The 25,968-nt window shown below is 46.1% G+C and overlaps 2 protein-coding genes across 3 annotated transcripts in view; one reads left to right on the top strand and one right to left on the bottom strand.

The window, feature by feature from the left end:
* The window catches only part of LOC149361202 (uncharacterized), a 74,977-nt gene that overhangs the window by 17,280 nt on the left and 31,729 nt on the right, over positions 1–25,968 (top strand). For both annotated transcript variants that reach the window (XM_089569467.1, XM_089569466.1), the window contains exon 2: positions 447–586. In XM_089569467.1, coding sequence (XP_089425593.1) covers positions 447–586 — 140 coding nt within the window. The remainder of the gene's footprint in view (positions 1–446; positions 587–25,968) is intronic.
* Positions 20,404–25,966, bottom strand: LOC149361204 (uncharacterized). The gene is made up of 4 exons (XM_089569465.1): positions 24,666–25,966; positions 22,775–23,332; positions 21,535–21,592; positions 20,404–20,693 (listed from the first exon to the last, which is right to left on the bottom strand). Exons 1-4 carry the CDS (start codon positions 25,272–25,274, stop codon positions 20,524–20,526), a joined length of 1,395 nt encoding a protein of 464 aa, XP_089425591.1. The 5' UTR covers positions 25,275–25,966; the 3' UTR covers positions 20,404–20,523.

Below are 25,968 nucleotides of genomic sequence, written 5' to 3'. Positions count from 1 at the left end.
AGAGTGGCCCAGGCGGCCACCGGCCGGAATGGCAACCTAGGCGGGGCACCTAGGCCACGTCACCTTGTGGCGCCATCACAACCTGCGCACTGAATTGTGAGCAAGTTGTCCATCGTGGCAGGTGGCTGTTAATTACTGACGGTAACAGATTGCTCTACAAGAGGAACTTTGGTCGCCCAAGCGCCACCTGCGGCCGCGCCTGCCAATGCAGTGCGGTGGCGCGTCCGTTAACCGCTGCACAATTGCTGAAGGAGTGGTGTGAGGACTGCCGGGTACTAGAATGCAAAGGTGAGAATCACCAACGCCACATATATGGGCATTAACTCATTAACCCTACCGCATCATATCCTTAAGGCGGAGATTAAGTGCCCCTCCAATTTTCGCTGTTCTCGCTGACTACAACGTGAGCCGATTCCCTCTGCGATCACTGGTCTCTTTGCTCGCAGGTGCTTCATCAGGGATCGGTGAAGCGACGGCGCTGCATTTCGCCTCCTTAGGCTGCTGGTTATCCCTGATGGCCAGGAACGAGGCGGCTCTGCGAAGAGTAGCCCAGGCGTGCCAACGACAAGGGATTCCAGAAGAGAAGGTAGGAATAATCTGTCGGAGTCCTGAACATTGAAGCATGAGATGTGATGCACTGAGGTTCAGTACACCAGCGATTCGCCATTCGTCTTTTAGGTCGCTACATAGCCGACAGTAGGAGGTGTGTATTTCCCTTCCAAAGGAGGGGCTTGAGGTGACTATAGGAGTAGCGGTGGGATATACAGAACTGCTCGCTTTTTGCTGAGCGGGGCGGTATAGACAAAACCAAAAAAGACTGGCATGATTCTTCAATTCAGGCTTATACGCTTAAAGCAGAGAAGCGCATATGAATAGGAGGCTGTGATACAACGCAAAGTGACAACCTCATTCATGGGAAGCTCGCTTGCTAAGCACACCTGTTAACAGCCTTTTTTTTGGTGCATGCACTGCCTGCTCCATGATGGGGCCTTTGATGTTGGGGTCTGTGCGCCACTCCTACTTGTGGTGACTTTCAAAACTTCTCTCCCCGACGACAGCCCATCTCGGCAGTTCATAATATCTGCATTTATATGTTATATCTGATGGCGATATCTGATAACTGGCGATATCTGCAATTGAATCGCCTTGCGTCCGCGCCGCAGTGGACATTTTTGTACAGGTAGCCAATTTTATGTGTTCTTTCGTATTTCCCTTTTTGTTCGTGCCTGGAGCCCTCACTGTGAAAGAGCGTTTTTAATCACAGGACCTTGGTGCTTATGTATTAAAGGTACACGCTAGTTTTCGTTTCATGACGTAAGAGAGCGTTTGCAATGGCTGTTTTTTTTTTTTTTCACTTTCGCCTGCCTTTTCTGGCAGGTCTTACGCACGGAGGCTGCAGCCGCCAACAATTAGAGAGGGATATCTAATGAGTGTATCGCTAGATAGTGCTGCTTGAGGAAGGAAAATTATTTCCATGCGTATTATGATTCCAGCATAGATGATTATCAATTTGGTTTTCGACCAGGCCTATCAACTGAATCTGCTCTGCTGACACAAAAAGAACTCATTTTACAAAATATAGAAGAAAACCTATTAACCTTAGGCATATTTATTGATTCAGCAAAACCTTTGACTGCAATAATCATCATATTCTACAAGACAAATTGCAAAAGTATGGAGTCAGGGGAAGTGCATTACAGCTGATGGCATCTTATCTTGATAAAAGCCAGCAGTGTGTTATCATTAACGACTTCTGCTCCTCTTTTGAATATATTAACTGTGGTGTACCTCAGGGAAGTATATTGGGTCCTTTTTTCTTCATTTTATAATGACCTGGCACAGTTTATAGATATGGCAAAATTTGTAATTTATGCCGACGATACTAGTTTGTTTCTTTCGGGATTATCTGCGAGTTAATTACTTGAGAAAGAAAATTCTGTTCTAGAAAAAGTGGTGCACTCGTGCAATATGAACTCCTTAAAAACCAACAACACAAAATCTAAAGCAATAATCTTCCGTCCAGTAAACCGCACACTATCTGCACTTACGTCACTTACTCTGGGCACAAATAGCATTGAAGTCGTCACCAAACACAAAAATCTAGGAGTCATCTTTGACGAACATCTTAAGTGGTCTGACCATATTCAATATCTTACAAGTAAATTATAAAACACTGTAGGTGCCATCTGTCGATGTCTCGATATACTGCCCGTAGCAACTAAGAAACTGATATACCATGCATTATTTAACTCTCAAATGAACTACTGCCACTTAGTCTGGGGGACCGCCGCCCGTATACATATTAACCACATTCTCATCTTGCAGAAAAAGGACATCCGTATTATTTCCTCCGCCGATTACATGACACATACACCACCGTTATTTTTCCTACACAATATTCTACCAGTAAACAAAACGTTTGAGTACAACCTCCTGCTTCTTACGAAATCCACGACCTCCCACAGCATAAATTCCTCCTCAAACTTGCATCCTTACAAAAAATAGACCCACCCAGATATACACGTCAAAGAAACAAATGGTCGGTACCTCAGACTCGCACAAACTATAGGAGGCAAATGATGCAATTCCTAGTTCCTAACACCCATAATTCAAATGAATGATGGTGTGGGAATGCCGGCTGTAAAAGAAATGTTTTTATGAAAAATTTTCTCAGTCGTATGGATGATGCCAGTTTTTTCTCAACTATTTTTTTGTGTACATGCTTGTACATCCTCACTGTATCTCTTCAGAAACAGAAAATTCTACCTCTCTATTTCTATTATCTCAAAGTGAACATCATATTTTGTACTTATGTCTGTCGCTTAGAACTATTTAGTGCCGTTGTGTTCTAGATGTCTGATTATGATTTCATTTATTGTTCTTTTTGCCTGTTATATTGTATCATGTTCAATTTGATTTAATTGGTAAAAGAAAACCCTTACATGTTTCGTCTCTCTTACGTTCGAAATTGCAGTGCTTAGTCAAATTGACCCTGTGCTTTATTATGTCAGCATTCTGTATGCCCTGCTGCCTTGTAATGGGCCCCAGGCCTAGTCAAGCTACTCTGAAGTAGCTTTTTGCCTAGGGGCCTTTTTCTCTTTTAGAGAAATAAAGAATATGTGTATGTATGTATGTATGTATGTATGTATGTATGTATGTATGTATGTATGTATGTATGTATGTATGTATGTATGTATGTATGTATGTTGTATGTATGTATGTATGTATGTATGTATGTATGTATGTATGTATGTATGTATGTATGTATGTATGTATGTATGTATGTATGTATGTATGTATGTATGTATGTAAAAGCGTTCTGACGCCAAGTGCCTTTCACATCCACCTGTCGACTGAATGCTGCGCAATGACGAAGGCGAAGGCGATGACGTGTTTTAGAGCGCCGCTCTTCGGCGTACGTTTCTGCATTTCGCGGCGTCACCGTCGCCGTTGTCCATCGTAACCAGCTCTGCAGCCGGGGCAGCGCGCTGTTTTAGAGTGCAGCTCTTTCGCGCCCGGTCCTGCGTTTCGTAGCGTTGCCGTTGTCCCTCGTAACCAGCAGTGGACACCTTAGTCCCGCTGTAAGCTGCGGAACATGGAGCGGGAGCTTTCCAAGCTCCCGCTCCCTCTAGAAGGGAAGACGCATAGCTGCCCTCTTGGAACAGTGGACACCTCTGTCGTGCTTTAACTCATTAGCGCCCAGCGTACATTTAAAAGTAGTGAAGGGGGGTTTCTGCACAAATAGAACAGGAATGGAGTTCACGGGGTCGACACAAAATGGCGAGCAGAACGGCGGGTAGCGAAGAAGACGGCCAGTCCAACCGAACCGATCTCGTGCAACGCGGCGACACTTCGTCTTTCATCGGCGTTTCGTCTTCGTCGGCGCTTCGTCGGTGATATGCCTAGGCGGTATGAGGCGCGGCCGTCGTGGTTCACTAAAATTGCTCCGAGAACGAAGATGAGCCACTCTGGCGACCTATGCCGAGGGCAAAAGGAGCGGGTAGTAGTAAGTCTTCATTCGGCTGACGTGGACGGTTTCTCGGCCGCGATGGCGCAAGTCCGAAGAGTGGTTAGCGGTTCCACGACGTAATTGACCGGGAACGTTTGCTGGGAAATGTAATAAGGCCCGTGGAATTCTATGCGAAATTTTGACGACAACCCTGGTAGTGTAGCTGGAACCCAGAGCCAAACTAGGGATCCAACCGGAAAAACTTGTTGTCTGTTACCGTTATCGTGGCGATGCTTTTGGCGGCTTTGGGATTCGGAGGTAAAAGAGCGTGCCAACTGGCGGCATTCCTCTGCATGCTTTGCGACTTCGGAAAGGGGCACCCACTCGCAGGCATCAGGAGTACAAGGTTGGATGGTGTCCATCGGGGATGACGGCTCACGCTCATACAGAAGGAAGAAAGGGGCAAAGCCGGGGGTTGACTGCGTGGCGGTGTTGTACGCGTATGTCAAGAAAGGAAGGTCAGCGTCCCAGTTGGTCTAATCTGCTGCGACGTACATCGTGAGCATGTCTCCGAGAGTACGGTTGAAGCGCTTGGTCAGCCCGTTAGTTTGAGGATGGCAGGGAGTGGTGGTCCGATGTACGATGCGACATTCGGTAAGCAAAGCTTCAGCGACGTGGAAAAGGAAGGCGCGGACTCTGTCACTGAGCGTCTCGCGCGGATCGCCGTGGCGAAGAACAAAATGACGGAGCAGCAACATAGCAACTTAGCGGCTAGTAGCTGCAGCAAGGGCGGCTGTCTCGGCATACCGGGTGAAGTGGTCGACGCCGACGATAATCCAACGCTTCCCAGAGACCGTGCAGGGAAGCGGGCCATAAAGGTCAACGCCACCGCGGTCGAAAGGACGTGCCGGGCAAGGGAGTGGTTGTAAGGGGCCGGTCCCACGGGGAGCGTATGTCTTCCGCCGCTGACAGGTGACAGGAGATCGGACGTATTTCGAACGTAGGCGTGCATGCCATGCCAATAGTAACTCTGGAAAATTCTTTTGAATGTTTTCAGCGCACCAGTGTGCGCACACTCATGGTCAGCGGGGTAAGAGGCACAAATTTCAGATCATAAATGGAGGGGAATCGCGAGAAGCTACCGCCGGCCACCAGGCACGTAGTTGCGGCGGTATAGAAGGCCGTCCAGGAGGGCAAATTGCGGAGCTTGACGCCATATAATTCTAGAAGCTGCAGCGCTTTGGGATGAAGACACGGGGTTTATGAGGGACGCAAGCCACGGTACGCAAGCCAGCTATTGAAGGCGAAGAGCCCACCGAGCGAGGTGACCGGATGGATCTTGAATAAACGATAACCAGCAGAGCGCACGGTGGTCCGTGACGACGTCACACCGGCGGCCGCATAGATAGGGCCGGAATTTCGTTAGCGCTCATACAATAGCTAAACATTCCTTCTCTGTAACGGAATAGTTGGATTCAGCTTTGGTAAGCACTCGACTCGCGTACGCAACGACGTAATCTTCAAAACCATCTTTTCGCTGGGCCTAGACAGCTCCTAGGCCAACGCCAATCCCATCTGTATGGACATCGGTAGGCGCTGTGGGGTCATAGTGTCGAAGTATTGGCGGCGAAGTAAAAAGATGGCACAGGATAGTGAACGCTTCGTCGCACTCGGCAACGGTCACTCGGTCGACCAGCCAGATATGCCACTGTTCCCGCCAAGTAGCTTCGTCAGCGGCGCAATGATCGACGCAAAATTGCGTACGAAGCGCCGGAAACAGAAACACAAACCTATGAAACTTCGAAGTTGCTTGAGCGAAACCAGCTTAGGAAATAGCACCACAGCACGGAGCTTGGCTGGGTCAGGAAGAACGCCTTCCTTGGAGATGATGTGCCCCAAGATGGTGAACTGCCAAGCTCCGAAGTGGCACTTCTTGAGATTCAGCTGCAGCTCGGCGTCAGTCAGGAAAGTCAAAACCTGCCGTAAGCGTGCTAGGTGTGTGGTGAAATCGGCGGAAAAGACAACAACGTCGTCCAGATAGCAGAGGCAGGTCCGCCATTTCAACTTCCGCAAGATGTTATAAATCATCCTTTCGAATGTGGCGGGAGCATTGCACAGACCGAACGGCATCACGGTGAACTCGTAGAGGCCGTCGGGTGTTACAAATGCTGTCTTTTCTTTGTCACGTACAGCCATCGGTACTTGTCAGTAGCCGGTACGTAGGTCAAGAGACGAAAATACTCAGCGCCTGGAAGGCTATCAAGAGCGTCGTCGATGAGGTGAACAGGGTAACTGTTGTTGAGGCGGTGGTAATCGACACAAGATCGGATTGAACCATCTTTCTTCTTGACAAGTACCACAGGCGAAGGCCAAGGGCTGTGATACGGACAGATGACACCACGGTGCAACATGTCCTCAACTTGTTCGCTAATGACGTGGCGCTCTGCCACCGACACACGGTATGGCCGCTGTCGAAAAGGCGGGTGAGAACCGGTCTCAGTGCGATGAGCGACGGTGGAAGTCCGGCCTAGAGGATGCGGGCGACGTCGGAAGCGGAGCGAAACGCCTGTCGAAGGGAGGAAAGCTGCGTCCGTTGGGCGGAATGAAGAGGGTCGTCGATGGAGGCTTGGAAGAAGGCGTCGGGCAGCGGATCAGGTGCCGAATCGAGATAACGAGCATTGAAGGAGGAACTGCGGGAGGTCTCGGGGGCATCCATGGAAGAGAGAAGGTGGGCACGTTGAAGTGAACGAGGAGACTAGCCACGCAGCAGGGTAAGCGGGCAGGGAGACGGATTGTAGATAAGAAACTTCGTGAGACCTCCGTGAACATCGAGAATAGCGGACGGCAGCGGCCGGATTTTGCGATGGACAAAGGAAGAAGACGGCGTAAATAAAACGGTGACAGTGGGCGTGGCACGACACGAGAGGGATACAAGCGCTGAAGCCACCGGAGCGACGTCGACGTTTTCAGTTACAGTGAGCTTCTCGGACACAAGAAATGGAGGTCGTCGGCGAGTTCGTCACACAGTGCAGAACCCCACCCCTGCCGTTTGGGCGATCGTTTCTAAACACGGAGAAATTTTCAAATGCGAATGAGTGATTAGGAGTGAGCCACGATTACTGTAGTAAAATAATGTCTGGAATTTGTTTAAGCTGCTGTAAGTCGGGGAAAGAAGATCAGATAGAGCGACAATTCCACTGGTGTACAGATATTCCCGCCATGATTGTTGCTTTAAAAATGAAGCAGCAACCCGTCTGTTTTCTTTGAAATTCCAGGTGAACCTTTCTTAGTCTTAACGTACGGATGGTCAGATTTAGAAGCAGAAGATGAAGCACGACGCTTCTGAGATGGAGTAGTCATTTCAACATCTAACTGTCAAGCGCTAGAGATGGAGACTAGGTTAGAGTCATTTACACCCATGGACGTGGAGGCAGAAGAGGTGGTGGGCTGAATATTATCAGCAGTTGCAGAGGAGGGAGGACAGGTAGTCGAGGTTAGGTTACCTAGAGCCGATGAAGCAGCCTGCGCGGAAAGACCTGGGACAGGGCATCGCTGAACGTACTGATCATGCGGTCGAGTACACCAGCAACAGCCTTCTCCACCGCAGCAACAAAGGACTTAGTTAGGGCTGCCTTCACATCAATAGCGGTCGTGCGGGCAATACTTGCGTATGAGCGCTTAGTCTTTCATCGGCGTTTTGTCTTCGTCGGCGCTTCGTCAATGATCTGCCTAGGCGGTATCAGGCGCGGCCGTCGTGGTTCGCTACAGTAGGGTTAAATTTTTTTATGATTTCAACATGAAAGATTGAATTTTTCTTTTCAAGTAGGTCATGCTTTTGTCACCAGGAGATCAGCCGACGCCCCTTAGCTAGGAAGGCGCGTTTCCTCTTCTCAGTATGTCATCTTTCCTTCGTGGAACTTCAGGATGTTTGTTCCCCACGAACTGCACCGATAGTCGTGGCCTTATAATTTTCTCGCGTCCATGTTTATGTACATATTACGCTAGTTTCAAGCTCACAGCAGCACGAACGATTAAAGTAAACAATGCATGCTTTGAATGTACCGCACCTTTAGATTTTATTGCGCTATGATGAATGAAATGCTGCTTTACTTTCTGTAATACTCTGGGTATTCCTGCGTGCACAACCGTGTCTATTTATTCCAGATCACAGATCTTATGGTTCCTTGCAGTTCTTTGGAAAAAAAACAATTTGTCTGCTCAGCGAGGCATAAGAGACTGCTGTACTTGTCGCTAGCTATTCTGAATATGACGAAGGTGTGATTTTAATTGGTTATAATAAAGTTTTGCTCATAAGAACTAGACGATCTGCAGAGCGGAGGATTACTGTTATGCATTTCACACGTACTGTGGGATGTCTTTGAGTTCGGAAAACAAACTTTTGTAAGCACGTATTGTCATGTCGTTGCCGGATGTGATTTTAATTGTTAGTGACCATTTCATCTTTCTGGCAATTTTTTTAACCAGTCAAGACATTGTGATAACGCTCCGCCAGGAGGAATTTTTGGGCTACAGGAACCGCTCGCCAAAACGGGTTTAGGAAGTGTCCATTCAGCCCAAAGAGAGCAACGTAATAGAAGCAGCCAGGAAAAATTGGTTCTTGCTTCAATAGTATAGGTTACGTGATTTTAACGAATTCTTTAACGACAACAGTGTAGTCAATATGGCCTGAAGCTATAGCAGCATTGAACCTATATGTTTTGTAAAGCAGTCGTTGCCTAGAACGGACAAAAAATATGACTTTAGAAAGCAAAAACTCCTTTCCTATTACAACAGTGGTATAGCAGGTGTCGGCCTTTCGGATCAAGAGGTCAACTGCTACTACATCTGCATCAGGGACAAAAATAGGGTGTGGATGTTGACACGGTGGCCTTGATATGCAGCAACGAGAGGTTCACAGACACTCTGGGTCAACCGTGTATGATGCTTCGTTGAAAAGGAGAAAGCTTCCCACCCAAATTAGAATAACTGCGGTGCCCGTACAGCCAGAAAACATTCATGGGGGCCTACAAGAATTGTTATATCATCAGAATCGTCTTTTCTTGGGCTAGTTGGTTTTTCATGCTGTAGGTGTTCAACTCGGCACATTGTAAACTAGTAAAACGTTCCATTATTAACTTGTGTTTGACAAATGCTTTGCAAGAATCCTGTCCACATACCATGGAGCGCAGTTTTTATCAACAGACTGCAAGGTTGAAAGAAAGTGGTTATCCGGAGCATATCATCATCTCGGTGGCTGAACGAATCTGCAGGGAAGTTGAGAGTAAAAGCATGGGAAGTGTGAAAGCTTCGGCTGAGAGTCAACAAAAACGAAACCTGGTTGTAGTACCCTATTTGCACAGCATCTCCCACAATTTGAAACGAATAGGCAAAAAAGTGAAGTTGAGAGTATTGTTTTCAGCCCCGGAAAAGCTGTCAAAGCTTTGCAAGCTTGCTCAGACGTGTGGTACACCACGTGTGCAGTGCTCCAAAAAACACCGGTCTCCGTTTGTACCTTGTACCAAAGGTGTGGTGTATCAGATTCCGTTAAGCTGCGGGAAAGTCTATATAGGACAGACGGGCCGATGCCTTAACGACCGACTCCGAGAACACAACAATAATTATGACAATCTGCGCAAGAGAAACATACGAGAAGTAAATCTCGCTGTGCACTGCAGCGAATGCAATAAGTGCATACCACGGTTCCAGGACACTACGATTTTAGGTAGAAACAGCGATCAGACCACGAGGGAGATTATCGGGGCAAAAGCCATCCAACAGAAAGGGGACATGTGCGTCAGCGCTGTGTCCTTAGGGCTCCTGGATAAAGAACTTGGATTCTTGCAGGCCGCAGGCGCGCACCCGTAAATTTCAACACTCTTTAAATAATGGGTTTTATGCTGTTTTAGTTAATGTGTTTTTATACCGTTTCAGTCCTGTTTTTTGTCAATTTATTTTCTTTCTTCTTTTACTTTTTGTGACAACGGGAGCCCATATACAGCTTCACCCTGCCTTTGCATTTCGGTATCATAGTATTTTTGTTAGTTTTTTCGATTGTTCCTTCACCGTTGTTGATCATGACACCCTTTAGTTGGTTTAAGTGGCACGTGTCTTTCAGTGTTTTCCATTCATGTTTTTTCAGGGCTTTTATCTAGAGTATCAGTGATTTTAGATGGCACATGTAGTAGGACGTTTTGACATCTTCTGAGTCACATGTTAAAAATTTTTGTATAAAAGTCACTTATTTTTCCAATAAAGCTCAGTTGAAAGTCAGCGCTGTGTTTCGTTCCCTTTTCTGTCCGTCCGTGTTTCGTGTGCGCTGCAAACACCTACGGCATGTTATATCATCCTACGTAAAAATCACGGACAAATTAACAAAAATTCAGGGGGCACTTTGACTGTCTCAAGTGCGTAGAGGCGGAAGCGTTTTCCGCACCACTTTCGCTGCTTCTGTGGCACTGGTGGCGCCACATATAATCGAGTACTTATTACTAAGTGATCACAAATCACTAATTAATGGTTAATTATTTATTAATGCCTGAATACTAATTAACTACTAATTAATGACGCTTCAGCTTCGCCTTTATGAGTGGAACGCCACAGCGTGTTGTAGCGCTGGCAGGGAGTCCACGCAACGCCACCACCCGTTCGGCGCGATGCCTTGCCCTTTGAACGCAACGCTTTTTGAGGAAATGAAATGGCGAAGTAATTACCTGTCATCTCGGTGGACACCTGAACCGCACCGTAGAGGAAGGGAGGAAGTTGGAGTGAAAGAAGACAAAGAGGGCCCGTACTGAAGAAAATGAAATTGTAATTGAGGAAAGGAAATTACGCAGTAACTGTCTCACATATCTCGGTGGACAACCGTCAAAATTCAGGGGGGCACTTTTTTGACCTAAAGTGTGGTCACTGATGTGTGGTTAAGATGTTAAGCTTCGCCTCTGAGTGTGGAACGCGACAGCGTCTTGCAACGCTGCCAGGGAAGGAAGGGAAGGGAAAACTTTATTTACACTAATGGTTTTTCCTGCGGTTTGCGAGTGCGCGCCCAAGTGCTGCCAGGGAGTCCATAGAACGCCATCGCCCATTAGGTTCTACGCCTCGCTCGTCGGTAAATTGGTTTTTGAGGAAAGGAAATGAATCTGTCTCTCATATCTCGGTGGGGATCTAAACCTCGCCGGAATTGAAGGGAGGAGGCTGGGAGTGTGGGAAGACACCGTATTCACTAGACGCGCCTTTATTCATTCCAAACCATCGAGCTGGCATAAAGATTTGTGCGATGTAGTTCTTCCACAACCTATGTACAGGGCCTTATACAATGGAGGCCAGGGACGCGACGTACTTAAGCGTGTGAAGGCGATGCAGGTGCCGCCAAGTGCAAAAACTTTTTTCTTTAAATTACATACCGGAACACTACCAGTAAAGGAATTCTTGGAAAGGAAGCAGTTATTTCTACCTTGGGGATCACATTGTTTAATTTGTAAACAACCAGAAACAATAGACCACGTTTTTTTGCACTGTTGGGAGGGGGTATACTTTTGGGACATCTTGCAACGGACTTTAAAAAAGGAATTTCCGCTCGACGCTCATGGTATCCGGTACTTGCCTGTAGAGAGTGAGGATGGGACACCATTCGACCTCATTATGCTAATGGGCCTCCATTGTATTTGGCGCTCCAGAATGGCAGGATATCATTGCGATCCTGATGCACGGCCAGCACGGATCTATTTTCGGGAGTGCATGCATAAGTATATTGAAGTTCAGAAACTTGCTCCTGAAGCTCCCGAGTGGCTCGAAAGAGTCGAGCCTTTGGTGACGCTTAAGGAGTTTTAATATGACGAAGCCACGCACCCCCGGGCGGATAGTGTTGTTAATTATTGCTCATTGCGCTCTGTAAGTGTATATGTGTACTGTATTTGTATTTGTGTATTTGTATCTGTGTATTTGTGTGTGTGAAGTCAGGCAATAAATAAAAAAAAAAAAAAAAAAAAAGCTGGCATGGCGGAGTGGTAGCGTGCTCGCCTCGCACGCCGAAGACCGGGATTCGATTCCCGAGCTCAACCAATTTCCTACTTGGTTTTATTTATTTATATGGCCTGACTAGAAAGATTAATTAGGCAAATTGGGTAATTAAGCAATTAACTAAGCTTAGTCCCACTTACTTGGAGCGTTACTATACGACCCCTTCAATTGGTTGCATGGTTACTAGCCAAAGTACAATTGGCCCCGTTTGAAATTTGCGCACTGTCACGTCACGACCGTTTCGACCAATTGAAAAGCGTGACATTTCTGTCGACAACTGCTGCTTACAACGATGAGACATTAAAGGCTTCCGCCTTAAAATTCATGCCACTAAGTAGGAGTGGAGCACAGTAGCCACATGTGCTGTGGGGAAGGCCCAGCGTACTATAAAAAGTACACCTGTGTAACTTCAGGACGAATGAAGCAATCGTGACGAAATTTAAGTAATCTGTTTTTCTTTATAATAGACCATTATGTGCTAAAATTGAAGAAAATCCCTCTGTTATTAGATTTTTCTTGGGCCCTGATGGGTTAAGCTACATGGCGGTAGTGACAGATGTGCACTGAATGCGTTGGTATTTACAACGTTGTGCCAGAAACGCGGCGCTGAAGCCACAAGCCGTCGGCGTTCGTTGTGTTCATAGGCGTTGGCGTTGAAAAAGTTTTGCACTCCGAGCATTTTGAGGACAGGAAGTGCTTATAACTAGCTCCCTGGGTCACTGGACGCCTGAATCGCGCTTATAGGTACGTGGGGTGATAAGAGAGAAATGTGGGCTGCATACGTTATTGCTGACAACAGTGAGCGAACTGTCGCGATCAACCATTAACTACCACCTACCAGGGTGTCAGGTTAGGTGCACTCCCTATCCAGTGTCCAGAACGCACTCAACGTTACAGACGCCAAGCCGCTTATAGATACGCCATAGTTATAGATACGTTTATAGATACGCTTATAGATACGCTTATAGATACGCCATAGATACGCCATAGATACGCCATAGATAACCAGGTTCAGCAGTACTTGAACCACAGCTAATTTTAAGTTTCGCCTCCATCGAAAACGCTGCCACCGCGGTCTGGTTCGAACTCCGACACTCGGATTGGTGGCGGCGGATCTCGATATGTGCACCGCCCGAGCCGAAACGCATAGCCGCCACCGTTCGGCACTGCGAACCGCTTGCCTGTATAAATATGTCTGAAAAATAAGAAGTTTTCTGTAATTGTACATACATCTCTTGCTCAAATTCTTTGCCTCAATCTATCGAAAAGCTGAAACAGCTGATGTGCTGCACTCAAATTTCGCATTAGGAAGTAACGCAATTTTTTCTTTTCCGGATAACTTCGACTCCTCCATGCTCGCTTGCTTCACGCACACACCTAGTAGACCGGAGACACAGCTGCGATTTGGGGGCAATATTCCTGCGGTGCTTTGGTAACGCGCAATCGCCTGCGAGAACTGGAAGAATCGTCATCCCGCGGCGCAGCGCCGAACCGTCCACAGTCTGGACGCCCGCTCGCCTCGTCTGCTACCAGCAGTGTTTACGTGCGCGTACGTCAGACATTCCTCGTGACTTTTGTTTCGCGGTTTTAATGCACGCCTATTTACTACGCTGCCCCGTACACTTTAGTAAAGACAATAATTGTTTATATCAAGTACGTAATGCTGCATAATTACAGAGAGAGAGAAATTGATTTTAATGATAGGAAAAGGTGGAGACGAAAGGTGGAGACGGAGACGTAACATGGCCCTGGCCTGTTACTATCACGACATACTCCATCGGTGTTCAGCACTGCAAACTCTTTGCCACGTGGCGTCTTAAACACAGCGACAATGGCGTTAAGTTCCACGTCAAACCACAACGAACGGGTCGCTGCCGCATATACAACTGAATAGGGAAGCTTATCGAGGCCCATCGACAGGCACAATGCATATGTCTCGCGAAAACCGCCAGCTGCAGACGCATCCTACACACCCTCAGTATGCGCCTGTCAGCCAGAAATCCCACACGGCTCCAAGTCCCCCGCCACATTCACCGCAAATTATTTATTAACCACTCCCCAAAAATATGCCCACCTACCACGAACCGCGACGCAGAGCTCGCGCACCGGCACTCCACAAACACTATGGCACGGCCGTATGCCGTTTGGGTAGATGCCGCATGCACGGGCGAGGACGCGGTCGCAGCCATCACGAACCCCTCCCTCCAACCGATTGCCAACCTTCAAATAACCCCTACTGCCACTTCGGAGGAGGCGCAAGAGGCCGTCATTGCCCTGGCCTTCACACGCACGGAGGCCCGATATACACTATCCGACTCTAAAACTGCCATACTAAATTTTGCTCGCGGCAGAGTTCACGTCCCTGCATTTCGCATACTGGACTCCCTCGCCGCGCACCCGCCCCGCCATGTGGAGCTGATATGGGTGCCTGCCCACTCCGGGAATCCCGGAAACGAGTCCGCCAACGCTTTAGCCCGAGGTTCTCTCAACCGGGAACCGGCGGCCTCCGACCTGGGGTTCTCGCGGGAGCGCATGCACTCGTTCAGTGAAATGACGCAGGCCTGCGAAGCCGGGCGTCGGCTCTACCCCCCACCCCATCCCTGCCTCGACAATTATCATCAGACACTTTGGAGGCGGCTCCAAACACGCGCTTTACCCTCCCCTTATATACGCTCGCGCTATCACCAAGTCTACACGAACCCCTCCTGTACCCTCTGCCACCACCCCGAAGCCACTCTCGACCATATCCTTTTCCTCTGCCCGGCGGATCCTCCCCCGCGGAGCCTGGAGCACCTTACCACTTGGGAGGCTTGGGAAACCTTACTGCGTTCTGAGGACCCGGCCAAGCAAGCCATCGCCACAGGCCGCGCTGCCAGCGTCATGGGCCTCCGGGACATAAACGTTTGAGTGCAGTGGGGCCGTGCGGGGTCCCACGGACATGTGTGTCCCAAACTCCCCTACTGCAAATAAAGTTTTCACCACCACCATGCAGCCGCTCAGCGATTGTACATTGCCGTCAGTAGACTGCATATACCATTTTATGCCCTCCATATGCATAATCAACTTGAGTGTTTTTTTCTTGCTTTAATTCGTTTCGTAAGGCATTTACGCATTATTTATTACTGTTAAACTTCAAGCCTACTGGCCATGCGCCTAGTAAAATGACATAAATGTACGCCTTTGTCAGTCATGTAACGTTGGTACTCCGCTAAGTGCGTGTGTTCTCCTGGATAAGCGCACTGCTACTGAGAAGTAAAAATGAAAAGAATACGAGAAACATATGTACGACGTCAGTCTATGGAGCGGCATATAATAGCACTGAATATCATACGCTCTTCGCTATCTTTCCCTTCATACGTGGCGGTGTTTACTTGGAGAGAAGTAGTGAATTCAATCGTCGCATGAATACGGAGACAATCTTTTTTTTTTTTGGAACAGCGAATTATTAAGCGGAAGGTTCTATTTTCGGTGCGCCTTTTCCAAATATCCCCCAATTTCTTTTTTTGTAAAAGACTGGCTCTGCCGATAACTACAGTGCTTAAGAAATCTTAATTCTCTCAAAACTCCTTTCACACGCCTCACTGCACTCACACGCAGTGACCTGCATTGTCTTCACAGCGACTAATCGAAGCTCCTAAATTTTGATAACTCTATACTCCTGTCACACGGCAAAATTGTCATTTTAAACGAGTGACACTCGCGTTCAAAGTCATTCGCGCACCGGCACACGATTAACTTGACAGAAATTGCTCGGAAAAATCACAACCTCACAGTAAGTTCGGTGAGCGCACTCCACTCGGCAGAAAGTTGAAACATTCCTCACACGGTACAGGAGTGAACAGTCAGATTTCCTGTGCGGCGAAAATTCTTGTAACAGAACGGCAACGATTGGCCTGGGGGAGCTCAGATCAGACAAATTCCTTACTCCAAATAAAGGAACACCTCAAGGATCGGTCATCTCCCCTACGCTCTTCAACATAGCCATGATTGTTTGGCAAAACAGTTAGAAGCAATCGACGGCATACACCATCTGGGTCAACACAGGCTCGCTCGGAGAGAAAGAAGAGAAATTACAAAAGGCAGCCACCTGCGTAGAGAACTACGTCAGAGCAAGAGGGCTAGCATGCTCCACCGAGAAATCAGAGCTCCTAAGAGTTTGGAGAGGTAAACAAAATCGCACAGTCCCCACTAGCGACGACTTAAAGTTGAACGTCTACGTCGAGGGGAAATCGATACCGGAAAAAACACTCATCAGAATCTTGGGGATGTGGATACAGTCAAACCAACGCTGCACTCACACCCTCGCCCTACTCAAAACATCCACTCTACAAGTGGCCCGCATGATCACGCGCATCTCACACAGACGTCATGGCATGCGAGAGGAGGACACACTCAAGTTGGTCAGAAGCCTGGTAGTCAGCCGAGTGACATACAGCCTCCCCTACTACAATCCCATCAAGAGTGAGGTACAACAGGCGGACGTGATTCTACGCAAAGCCTACAAAACCGCACTCCACCTTCCTCACAGCACTTCAACCGAAAAGCTCCTAGCCCTAGGACTACACAACACTTTCGATGAATTGAGAGAGGCACAACTAGTCTCCCAACTGCGCAGACTTCAACAGAGCCCATCTGGCAGGGAGCTCCTAAAGAAACTGGGCCGCGCCGATCAAATTCAAGAGATACAGAGGACAGAAACAATCCCGGACGAATTTCGCAACACACTAAAAGTAACGCCAATACCCCGGAACATGGATCCTAACCTACACAAAGCACGCAGAGAGGCAAGGGCTGAATACCTACAAAAGACATTAGCACCCCAAGAAACGACGGTATACGTGGACGCAGCCACATACACCAGAACAGCGGGGCAGCACAAAAGCAATGCGGTAACAACGGTGATTGACTCGACTCTACGCGAGATCACCAGCGCATCACTACAAGACTGTACGATAGTCGAGGCTGAGGAAGCGGCCGTCGCTCTAGCGGCAGCGGAGGGCTATCGATCTAAACGGTCTCTAAAAATCCTTACAGACTCACAAACAGCATGCCGCAACTACCTATGCGGCAGAATAGGGCACAGAGCGCTCCGCATACTCCGTTCTGGGGGCCACATAACACAACGACAAACAAACGAAGAACCAATCAGGCATACGATAGTATGGAAGCCGGGACACGCGGGAGTAACAGGGAACCAAGTGGCCGACAGGATAGCTCGAGGGTACACTTATTACCGAGCATCCAACGTAAACGACCTCGAGGGGAACGAACCTGTACCCCTAGATTATTCGGCGATTCTAAATTATTACAATCTGCCCAAGGCACCTGGAAAAAAAATCAGGATAGAATAAATCCACGCTCCATAAACTGTGAAATCACATAGTCTGGCTACACACATGAAATGCCATGAATATGTGAATTGCACTACCTTCTGCGACACAAAGCATTATGAAACGAAAAGACAAGATTAAAATCATGAAGCAGCAAATGTGAGCACATTAGTAGTGTGCTTAAATAGCTACATATACATGCACTGATGATGCATGATGTACCTAAATGTAACCATTATCATAACTCGTAAAAACAGCCCACAATTGCACATACACCAAGTATAGTATTTCTAGTAACAATAGGTGCTCATCACATACAAGGAAAATACACAGACTCTAGAAACTGTAACTATGCAAGAGCATTTTGCTGCATTTCAGGGTTTCTGCTGTCAGCCACATACATAGGTCAGTATTGATGTAATACCACGATGTTGTCCAGGTATAGGCTGCATTCGCACAAGTGGCAGCCGTGCAGACATTTACGAACCTCATTGTCATGCTTCGTCATCTTACCATTTGGAGAACGCCCATTCTAGTTTCTGTGCCCTTGGCCACAAATAAGCGGAATTTCATAACTGAAATCTTCTGAGCAATCAACAAACCTGTCACGATGATGAATGTCTAATTTTTTCTTGTACAGTGCAACTGTTGACACACAGGGTGGCCAACTCCTCAGGTGCCGACATAGCAACCTTTAGGATGGCTTTCACCTGTCCATTTCAAGTACTAAGCATCATCATCATCATCAGCCTGACTACACCCACTGCAGGGCAAAGGCCTCTCCCATGTCTCTCCAATTAACCCTGTCCTTTGTCAGTTGCCGCCACTGTATCCCCGCAAACTTCTTAATCTCATCCGCCCACCTAACTTTCTGCCATCCCCTGCTACGTTTGCCTTCTCTTGGAATCCACTCCGTTTCCCTTAAGGACCAGCGGTTATCTTGCCTTCGCATTACATGCCCTGCCCAAGCCCATTTCTTCCTCTTGATTTCAACTAAGATGTCATTAACCCGCGTTTGTTCCCTCACCCACTCCACCCTCTTCCGATCTCCTAGCGTTACACCTATCATTTTCCTTTCCATAGCTCGCTGCGTTGTTCTTGTTAGCCTCCACGTTTCTGCCCCATAGGTGAGTACCGGTAGGATACAGCTGTTGTATACTTTTCTCTTCAGGGATATTGGTAAGGTACCATTCATGATCTGAGAGAATCTGCCATATGCGCTCCACCCCATTCTAATTCTTCTAGTTATTTCCCTCTCATGATCCGGATCTGCGGTCACTACCTGCCCTAAGTAGACATATTCTCTTACTACTTCCAGCACCTCGCTACCAATTGCGAACTGTTGTTCCCTTGCTAGGCTGTTGAACATTACTTTGGTTTTCTGTATGTTAATTCTTAGCCCCACTGTTCTGCTCTGCCTGTCTAACTGATTGATCATGCTTTGCAGTTCTTGTCCTGAGTGGCTTACCAAGGCAATGTCATCAGCGAATCGCAAATTACGCAGGTATTCTCCATTAACTCTCATCCCCAACTGTTCCCATTCCAGTCCCCGGAATACCTCCTGTAAGCAGGCAGTGAAGAACATTGGCGAGATCGTGTCTCCCTGCCTGACACCTCTCCGTATTGGAATTTTATTGCTGACTTTATGGAGAACTATAGTAGCTGTGCAATCGTTGTAAATATCTTCCAATATTTTCGCATAACACTCTTCCGCACCCTGACTCCGCATTGCCTGCATGACAGCTGAGGTTCCCACTGAGTCAAATGCTTTCTCGTAATCAATGAAGGCTATATATAGGGGTTGATTATATTCTGCGCATTTCTCTATCACCTGATTGAAAGTGTGAATGTGGTCTATTGTCGAGTATCCTTTACGAAAGCCTGCCTGATCATTTGGTTGACTAAAGTCCAAAGTTGTCCTGACTCTATTAGCGATTACCTTAGTAAATACCTTGTAGGCAACGGACAATAAGCTGATCGGTCTGTAATTCTTCAAGTCCTTGACATCTCCTTTCTTATGAATTAATATAATGTTAGCGTTCTTCCAAGCTTCTGGTACTCTCGAGGTCACAATGCATTGCGTATACAGGCAAATATGCAATTCTGGGCAAATATGGGATCACAGTATAATTTTTTTTGCAGGGGCTAATCACCCTGCCAGTCCCTAAAATATCACCAGGATAAAAGGGAAAGTGTCGTGTAATGGTTGCGTCAGTACCTGTGAGGCTGTCCTGCCTATGTGTCACATCTCCAGTTTCAATGAAAAAAAGAAAAAAAACTGACATTCATCATTGCAGGTTTGTTGAGAGCCCAGAAGGTGAGGTAGACAGCTCTATTTTCTTGGGGCCGATTGTACACAGGCTTGAGCGAGCACTGCATCAATGGTAACATGAGGGAACTTGAGGTCTGTATAAGTGCTGACAGGCATTCGGCAACTTAGTGCCCCATGTGTGGATGCAACCCATAGTCAGACAACACTGTCATGTTGCACTAGGACATTAGCCAGTGGACACGTATATAGTAGAGCGACTTAAAAGACCTGCATTTTCACTTAATTCTCGCTCCCATTTTTCCTGACGTCGGTACCTGTAAAAATGCTGCACATATTACATTAAGCAATAATTGATAGTAGTGCCTGTCCTATCTGGTTCTTGGTCCTTGCCCCTTTCTTGCGGTAGCCAACTAACAAAACAATGCAAAACACCAAAACGTGGTATCTAGATGCACTCACAGGACATTTGACCAAGTTTAGGCATTGCAAACTGTCAGGCTGGTGCATTCGTCACACGACAATGATATCCGCAGTTTTAAAAGGCTCAGAATACCAGAACTGGGTACAATTTAAAATCAAAACTCCAACCTTCATCTTGCAACCCTCTGACTCATTGCCAGAGCTAGCAAATGTGCAGGGCTTGTCAGCATGTACCACTGGCAAGCAGCACTACGTCAATAACATTGCCATTCTACTTTCTAAAGATGCTCGTGATTGGCGAAACACCATACAGCTGTGCCAAAAAAGCAACACAGTGCTGTGCCAGAGAACGAAGAAATGCACAAGAGGAATGTTTGTAACATGACGTCCAAATTTCGGGGGAACAGAGGGGAACTGTTCACTTACAGGCACTGGCTAAGGAGGGCGAGTGCCTTTCCCCAGGAAAAAGAAGCCACTCCCACACTATTGACTCGGTTTCCAATTACTTATCAAAGGCATCATCCACATTCACTCATTTACCTCTGCAGAAACTCAATGGTGAGGGGGCAGCCGGGAGGGTACGCGACGTTAAAGACGAAGAAGGTACCAAGCAGGAGGCCCATGGTCTTCTCAAGACTTCTGGTAGAAATGCATTCTACCGCATCAACTGCAACGATGAGCCTTTTTATATCGCCCATGCTTGATCCTGCAAGAAAAAAAAATTAGTTCACAAGCAAACACTGCCCACTAAAGGGATGATCCAATAATTTCGAGTAACTCTATGGCCTTCGATGTGTACACTGAGAGAAGCGGAATTTGAACGTATTCATATATAGCCAAACTGGGTAGTGTCACTAGGCCTTATGTTACCCTGGCAGCAGACACTTATCAGTGCTTTGCACGCCAGTAATTATATCTGTTGAAGACCCTTGCTTCATGTAAATGCGTAACATATTACATAGAATTTGTTTGTGGGAAAAGGTTTACAAATATTGCACGACAAATAAAGAGTAAACTTTGTCTGTCGACAGAATACTTTTTTTTTTATATAATGGAGAATAGGGATGAGGTGGCAAAACTTGGGCAAGCACCGGGGCAACGTTTCTAAGCCAGAGTGGCCCTCCATTTTGTACCGAGCCTGCCATGACATTGATGAGAAAAGCCAAGTTCAGCTTCGTTCATGCTTTCTAGCAAAACATGCTTTTGGCAAGTCACCTTATGAAATCCTATAGTGCAGAAATCACCCCAGCCTCCCCTCTTATCAACAGTACTGCTACTGAGTTACAAATTTTTTGTGCATTCTAATAAGAATGGAAAACTACTAGCCAAATGTGTGCATTATTATGTTTAATTATTAAACACACTGCTCATGCATAAGATGAAGCAGCAATTAAGCCTTTCGTACTGGGCTAACCTCATTCCTAAGTTTTGAATATGTCCTACTAAGTAGAGTGAGGTTACACAAAATCAGGTTATATCATACAATAATAAAATATGCTGCACAAGCCATGTTTTGAGCCAAAGTTCTATAAATGACAAATACACACCAATGACAGCAAGGTGCGGTGTTGCTGGCAGTCCTTCCAGCCCCCCTTCAGCTGCATGCTGGGAATTCACAGGCCACATGTTATTAGACTCCAGAGAAAACGTCAAAGGGATCAGACACATGCATCTAGATAATATGTTATAACTATACTTTCAAGGGTCTTGCTGTCATCAACGCACTTTCCACGCCTCAGGTGCAACATCATTTCAGCAGAAGTACATGAATATGCGGTTTATAAAATTAGAAGACAACAAATTTTCTTCACTCAATAATTCTCAGCTAACGAACACATGCAATGAAGTGAAGTAGCAGTCACTGACCATAGTCGAAAAAGAAAGACGTTTCGAAACCCGTACGGGTTTCTTGTTCACAGTGAGCAGGACAAGAGCGGTGGCGAATTTATATCCGGAGAATGTGACCCTATTCGCCACCGCTCTTGTCCTGCTCACTGTGAACAAGAAACCCGTACGGGTTTCGAAACGTCTTTCTTTTTCGACTATGGTCAGTGACTGCTACTTCACTTCATTGCATCACCATGCCTGACCAGACGGATTTCCGTCGAACTCTTGACTAACGAACACATCAGTCAAAAGAAATTTTTGGCCCTTGTTTGAGGCCCACAGACAATAAATTATAAAAATGAACAGAATTTATTAAGAAATAACGATTTTTGAAATATAAGGTAATTAGGTCCATTTCTTAATGCTATACAAAAATGAAACGCCGCCGCGGTGGCTCAGTGGCTATGGTGCTCGGCTGCTGGCCCGAAAGACGCGGGTTCGATCCCGGCCGCGGCGGCTGAATTTCTTTGGAGGAGAAATTCGAGGCCCGTGTACTGTGCGATGTCAGTGCACGTTAAAGAACCCCAGGTGGTCGAAATTTCCGGAGCCCTCCACTACGGCGTCTCTCATAGCCTTAGTCGCTTTGGGACGTTAAACCCCACAAACCAAACCAAACAAGAGTGAAACTGCACACTATCAGTACACGAACTAAACACTGAAAACATTCAGCCGCTTGTTAACTCTGCAAGACTACCACCGAACATTTCGGTTAGTCAAACTGAGGAGTACTTCCTGCCATTGTGACAGCTGCGATAGAATTTTAAAAAATTTGAAGAAACGTGAAGAACAAAGTAGTTAAATCGTCTCTCACTGGCAGCACAAGTGGCACTAGAACCTTAGAACCACCTGCATCTCCTACAGGGATCAGCACTGCAAAAATATGAAAGAGAAAGAACATGCCGGATGAAAGGAGACCACTTGGCTGTAGTTCTCGCTGAAGAAAGCACAAAGCAATTCCAGGATGTAGAAGTATCTTGGAACCGCCTGTCCATCCTTGTTTACTGCTGATGTAACCTTGTGAAGCAAAGCTTGCATTCCATTCTTGGGAAACTTCAGCATGTAGTCTACAATTCTTGGTCCTTTCAATGTAAGTTCATGAATGAATATTTCACTGAAAGAAAAACCAAGAGGTGTGTCAAGATGCCCGAAGAAGGAGATTTCTTCAAGCAGATAGGGCCATAGCTCCTGGATGTTTTGCATGGTGACTTTTCCTTCATTAATTTCCTTGCGCTGCAGAGCATAGGTATCTGCCATCAGCCTCGAAACATCCTCACAAGATGGGCTGGTTCGCAATAGCAGACACCTTTTTTCATTTAGAGCCTCCCACGTTTCCTGGTCACAATCAGGCTGCCAGGCCACGCATCCATATGAATCAGTTGGCCCTTTTGGAGTTTTTGCTGCAGGTTGGTCAACCTGCTCTGACAAATTGTCAGTTCTCTTCGAATTGCGATTTGGTCTGAGTTTGAGTTTGAGTTTGAGTTTATTAACATTTTAGTTCTCAGTACAGAAAACTAAGGGCCGGGGACAAAAGGTACAATACCTGTACCTGGCTGGGTCCCCTGACCCCATAACAAAGTTGGTAGCGATGCACTCCGAATAAACAAATCATAAACTAACGAAGAAAAACGAACAAAGCACTTTGAGCGAAAACAATTTAGCATGATATTTGAAATTGTGCACAACACTCGTGCCAACATTCAAACAAAATAAAAACTGTTTTAGCAAAACCTTGTGCAGAAACCATCAGAAAAATACAGAATCCATCAGGAGAGACACTTATAATCAATAATGTACAACAAATAAGTATGATAAACATAAATCAAATACAGTCCATTCCACTCAAAAGCAGTCACTCCAAAAAAGAAAGTACACATTATAGAAATTCACAAAAACCGTGAACCCAACTACAACCACACAATGAAAATTTCGCGCAAAAATCTTTTCAATGTATTAATAGAAGGATAATTGATAGCTTCAGCTAACACCGCGTTCTCGTTTAAAGCGTTGGGAATAAGGTATTTCATACTTTGTAATCCATAATTTGTTCGTAAACGTGGTAATATGTAATTTATTTTCCTGAAACAAAAGCTGTCATTTTTCATCAGATATGTATTATCAAAGCTGTGGGAATTTTGTTCCCTTTGGGTGTATATGTAGAGTGCAAGTTTGTATAAATAGAGCTGTTCAAGATAAAAAATCCCATATTTCTTGAAAAAAGGCCTTGTGCTCTCATTATAATTTAAGCTTTCCAGAGCCCTAATGGCTTTCTTTTGCATGATTGTTAACGTTTGCAAGTTACCTCTAGTTGTTTTCCCCCAAATCAAAAGACAGTAAGTTAAGTGGGATTGGATGATTGCATAATATGTATTTAATCTGTACCTAGTTGGAATCAGGTTCTTCACCCTCCATAATGCTCCAACTACTTTCGACATTTTTAATTTCAAATGATTTACATGTTCATTCCAGCTCAGAAACTCTTCAAAGTGGACACCGAGGAATTTAATTGTTTTTGTTTGCTGCAAACTTTCAGTGTGGAAGGTGAGATTAATTTCGTAGTCAATAGGTGTGTTTCTTGCTCTGAATAGGATATATTTTGTTTTCTTGATGTTTAACTGCAAATCATTGCTAATAAGCCAGTTCGATAAGTTACATAGCCAAGTGTTGGCTGCTTCTTCTATTTCTTTCAATTTTGATCCGGAAAAAAAAGCATTTGTATCATCTGCATACAAGAGTATGTCTTGAGTGAAAGGAATATTTTCAATTTCATTAATATAGAACAAAAAAAGAAGCGCCTTTTGTTCTCAAGGAACGTGTTCAGCTGCCGGGAAAATGAAGCGGCGCCATCGCCAATAATATCCCCAGCAGACGTCATGTCTGCAAATGACTTCGGATACTCCACAGTCACCAGTCGCGCAATATGTTTCACTGCTGCCATCCCAGGCATTGGATCATGTTTCGCTACCGCTTCCCCAAGCACCTTCACAAGTTGACGCCTCATCTGTGGATTTGGTCTTCGTCCCTCTTTACAATCAGATATTAGCTGAGTTGGAAGCTCTGTCCAATTGACTTTAAACTCGTGCAGCCACCTACGTGGTGTGCTTGCGGCTGCAACAGTTGATGCTTGGGAGCTGCTGGCTGGTTCTGCACATACCGTCAATGCTTTTTCAGCATTTCCACCACTGCTGTTGGGTGGTCCATAATTGCCACTGGTCTTGAGCCCCCTAAGGAGCTTACGCGCATAAAACAACTTCAAGTGAGGCTTCAGATCATCAATTTCTATATAACTGAGGTCGTTTTCATGTTGGTAGCCTTCTGTCTTCAAATAATTTACGAGAGTTACAAGTTCTTCTTCAGGAAGTTCCGGAACTATTCTCCGTATTGCTGACGCCACAGATTCCATGCTGTGGTAAAGAAAAAAACATTAAAGTTGTAACTTCGTTTATTTAAGGCACATGCACAAAACAAGATAACAATCATCACCACACTCATCACAGTACTATTACAGGGTTAAAGAGGAGGCGCCCAGTACTACTGCAGGGTTTTGCAGAATCTGGCTGCTGCACAAAAAAAAGCTATTTGCAGATTACAATGTTTGCCTACATTCCTTGTAAATATGTACAAAAATCTGTTTTCTGCTTTATACTGAAACTACAGAATAACTAACATGTGTTATGAAATGGGCCGGGAAATACTAAAGGCACAAGAAATCTCACTGCCCTATGGCACTTCTTAAATAAAGAAATGTGTCTTCGACTAACATCGACCAACATCTCCCCCAAGTATATTATGCAAGCCAAAAACATTCCTTTCACACATAATGAACAAAATCAACATCATGATTAAGAGTCAGGACATTCCTAGAGGCGCAAGCATACACATTTGATGAACTCCTGTGAACAAGCTGTTCATATTTCACACACACCAGATCCTTGTTTGTGAAGGTTACCACCTTAAGGCCTCTGCCACCCCATTCTTCGATTGTGCAAGGTGCACCAGTGAAAGAAATGCTCCGTTCAATGGATACACAACAGCTAATCTTCGCTCCCTTCAGGCACCCACGCACACAATACAAGATAACAGAGCCAGCTTCATAG

Source organism: Amblyomma mixtum, chromosome 2 (assembly GCF_055824585.1).
Source record: "Amblyomma mixtum isolate Tamu chromosome 2, ASM5582458v1, whole genome shotgun sequence".
Classification (NCBI taxonomy): Eukaryota; Metazoa; Arthropoda; class Arachnida; order Ixodida; family Ixodidae; genus Amblyomma; species Amblyomma mixtum.
Note: the sequence above shows the minus strand (reverse complement) of the source record. Positions and strands in the feature narration are given on the sequence as shown.

Excerpts from the sequence above, each read along its gene's own strand:
- LOC149361204 (XM_089569465.1), bottom strand. The coding sequence starts at position 25,274 with ATGGAATCTGTGGCGTCAGCAATACGGAGAATAGTTCCGGAACTTCCT. Across the intron at positions 23,333-24,665 it reads CGTTCCTTGAGAACAAAAGG|AGACCAAATCGCAATTCGAA; the intron begins CGCTTCTTTTTT and ends AAACTCAAACTC. Across the intron at positions 21,593-22,774 it reads AAGTGGTCTCCTTTCATCCG|CATGCAGCTGAAGGGGGGCT; the intron begins GCATGTTCTTTC and ends GTGAATTCCCAG.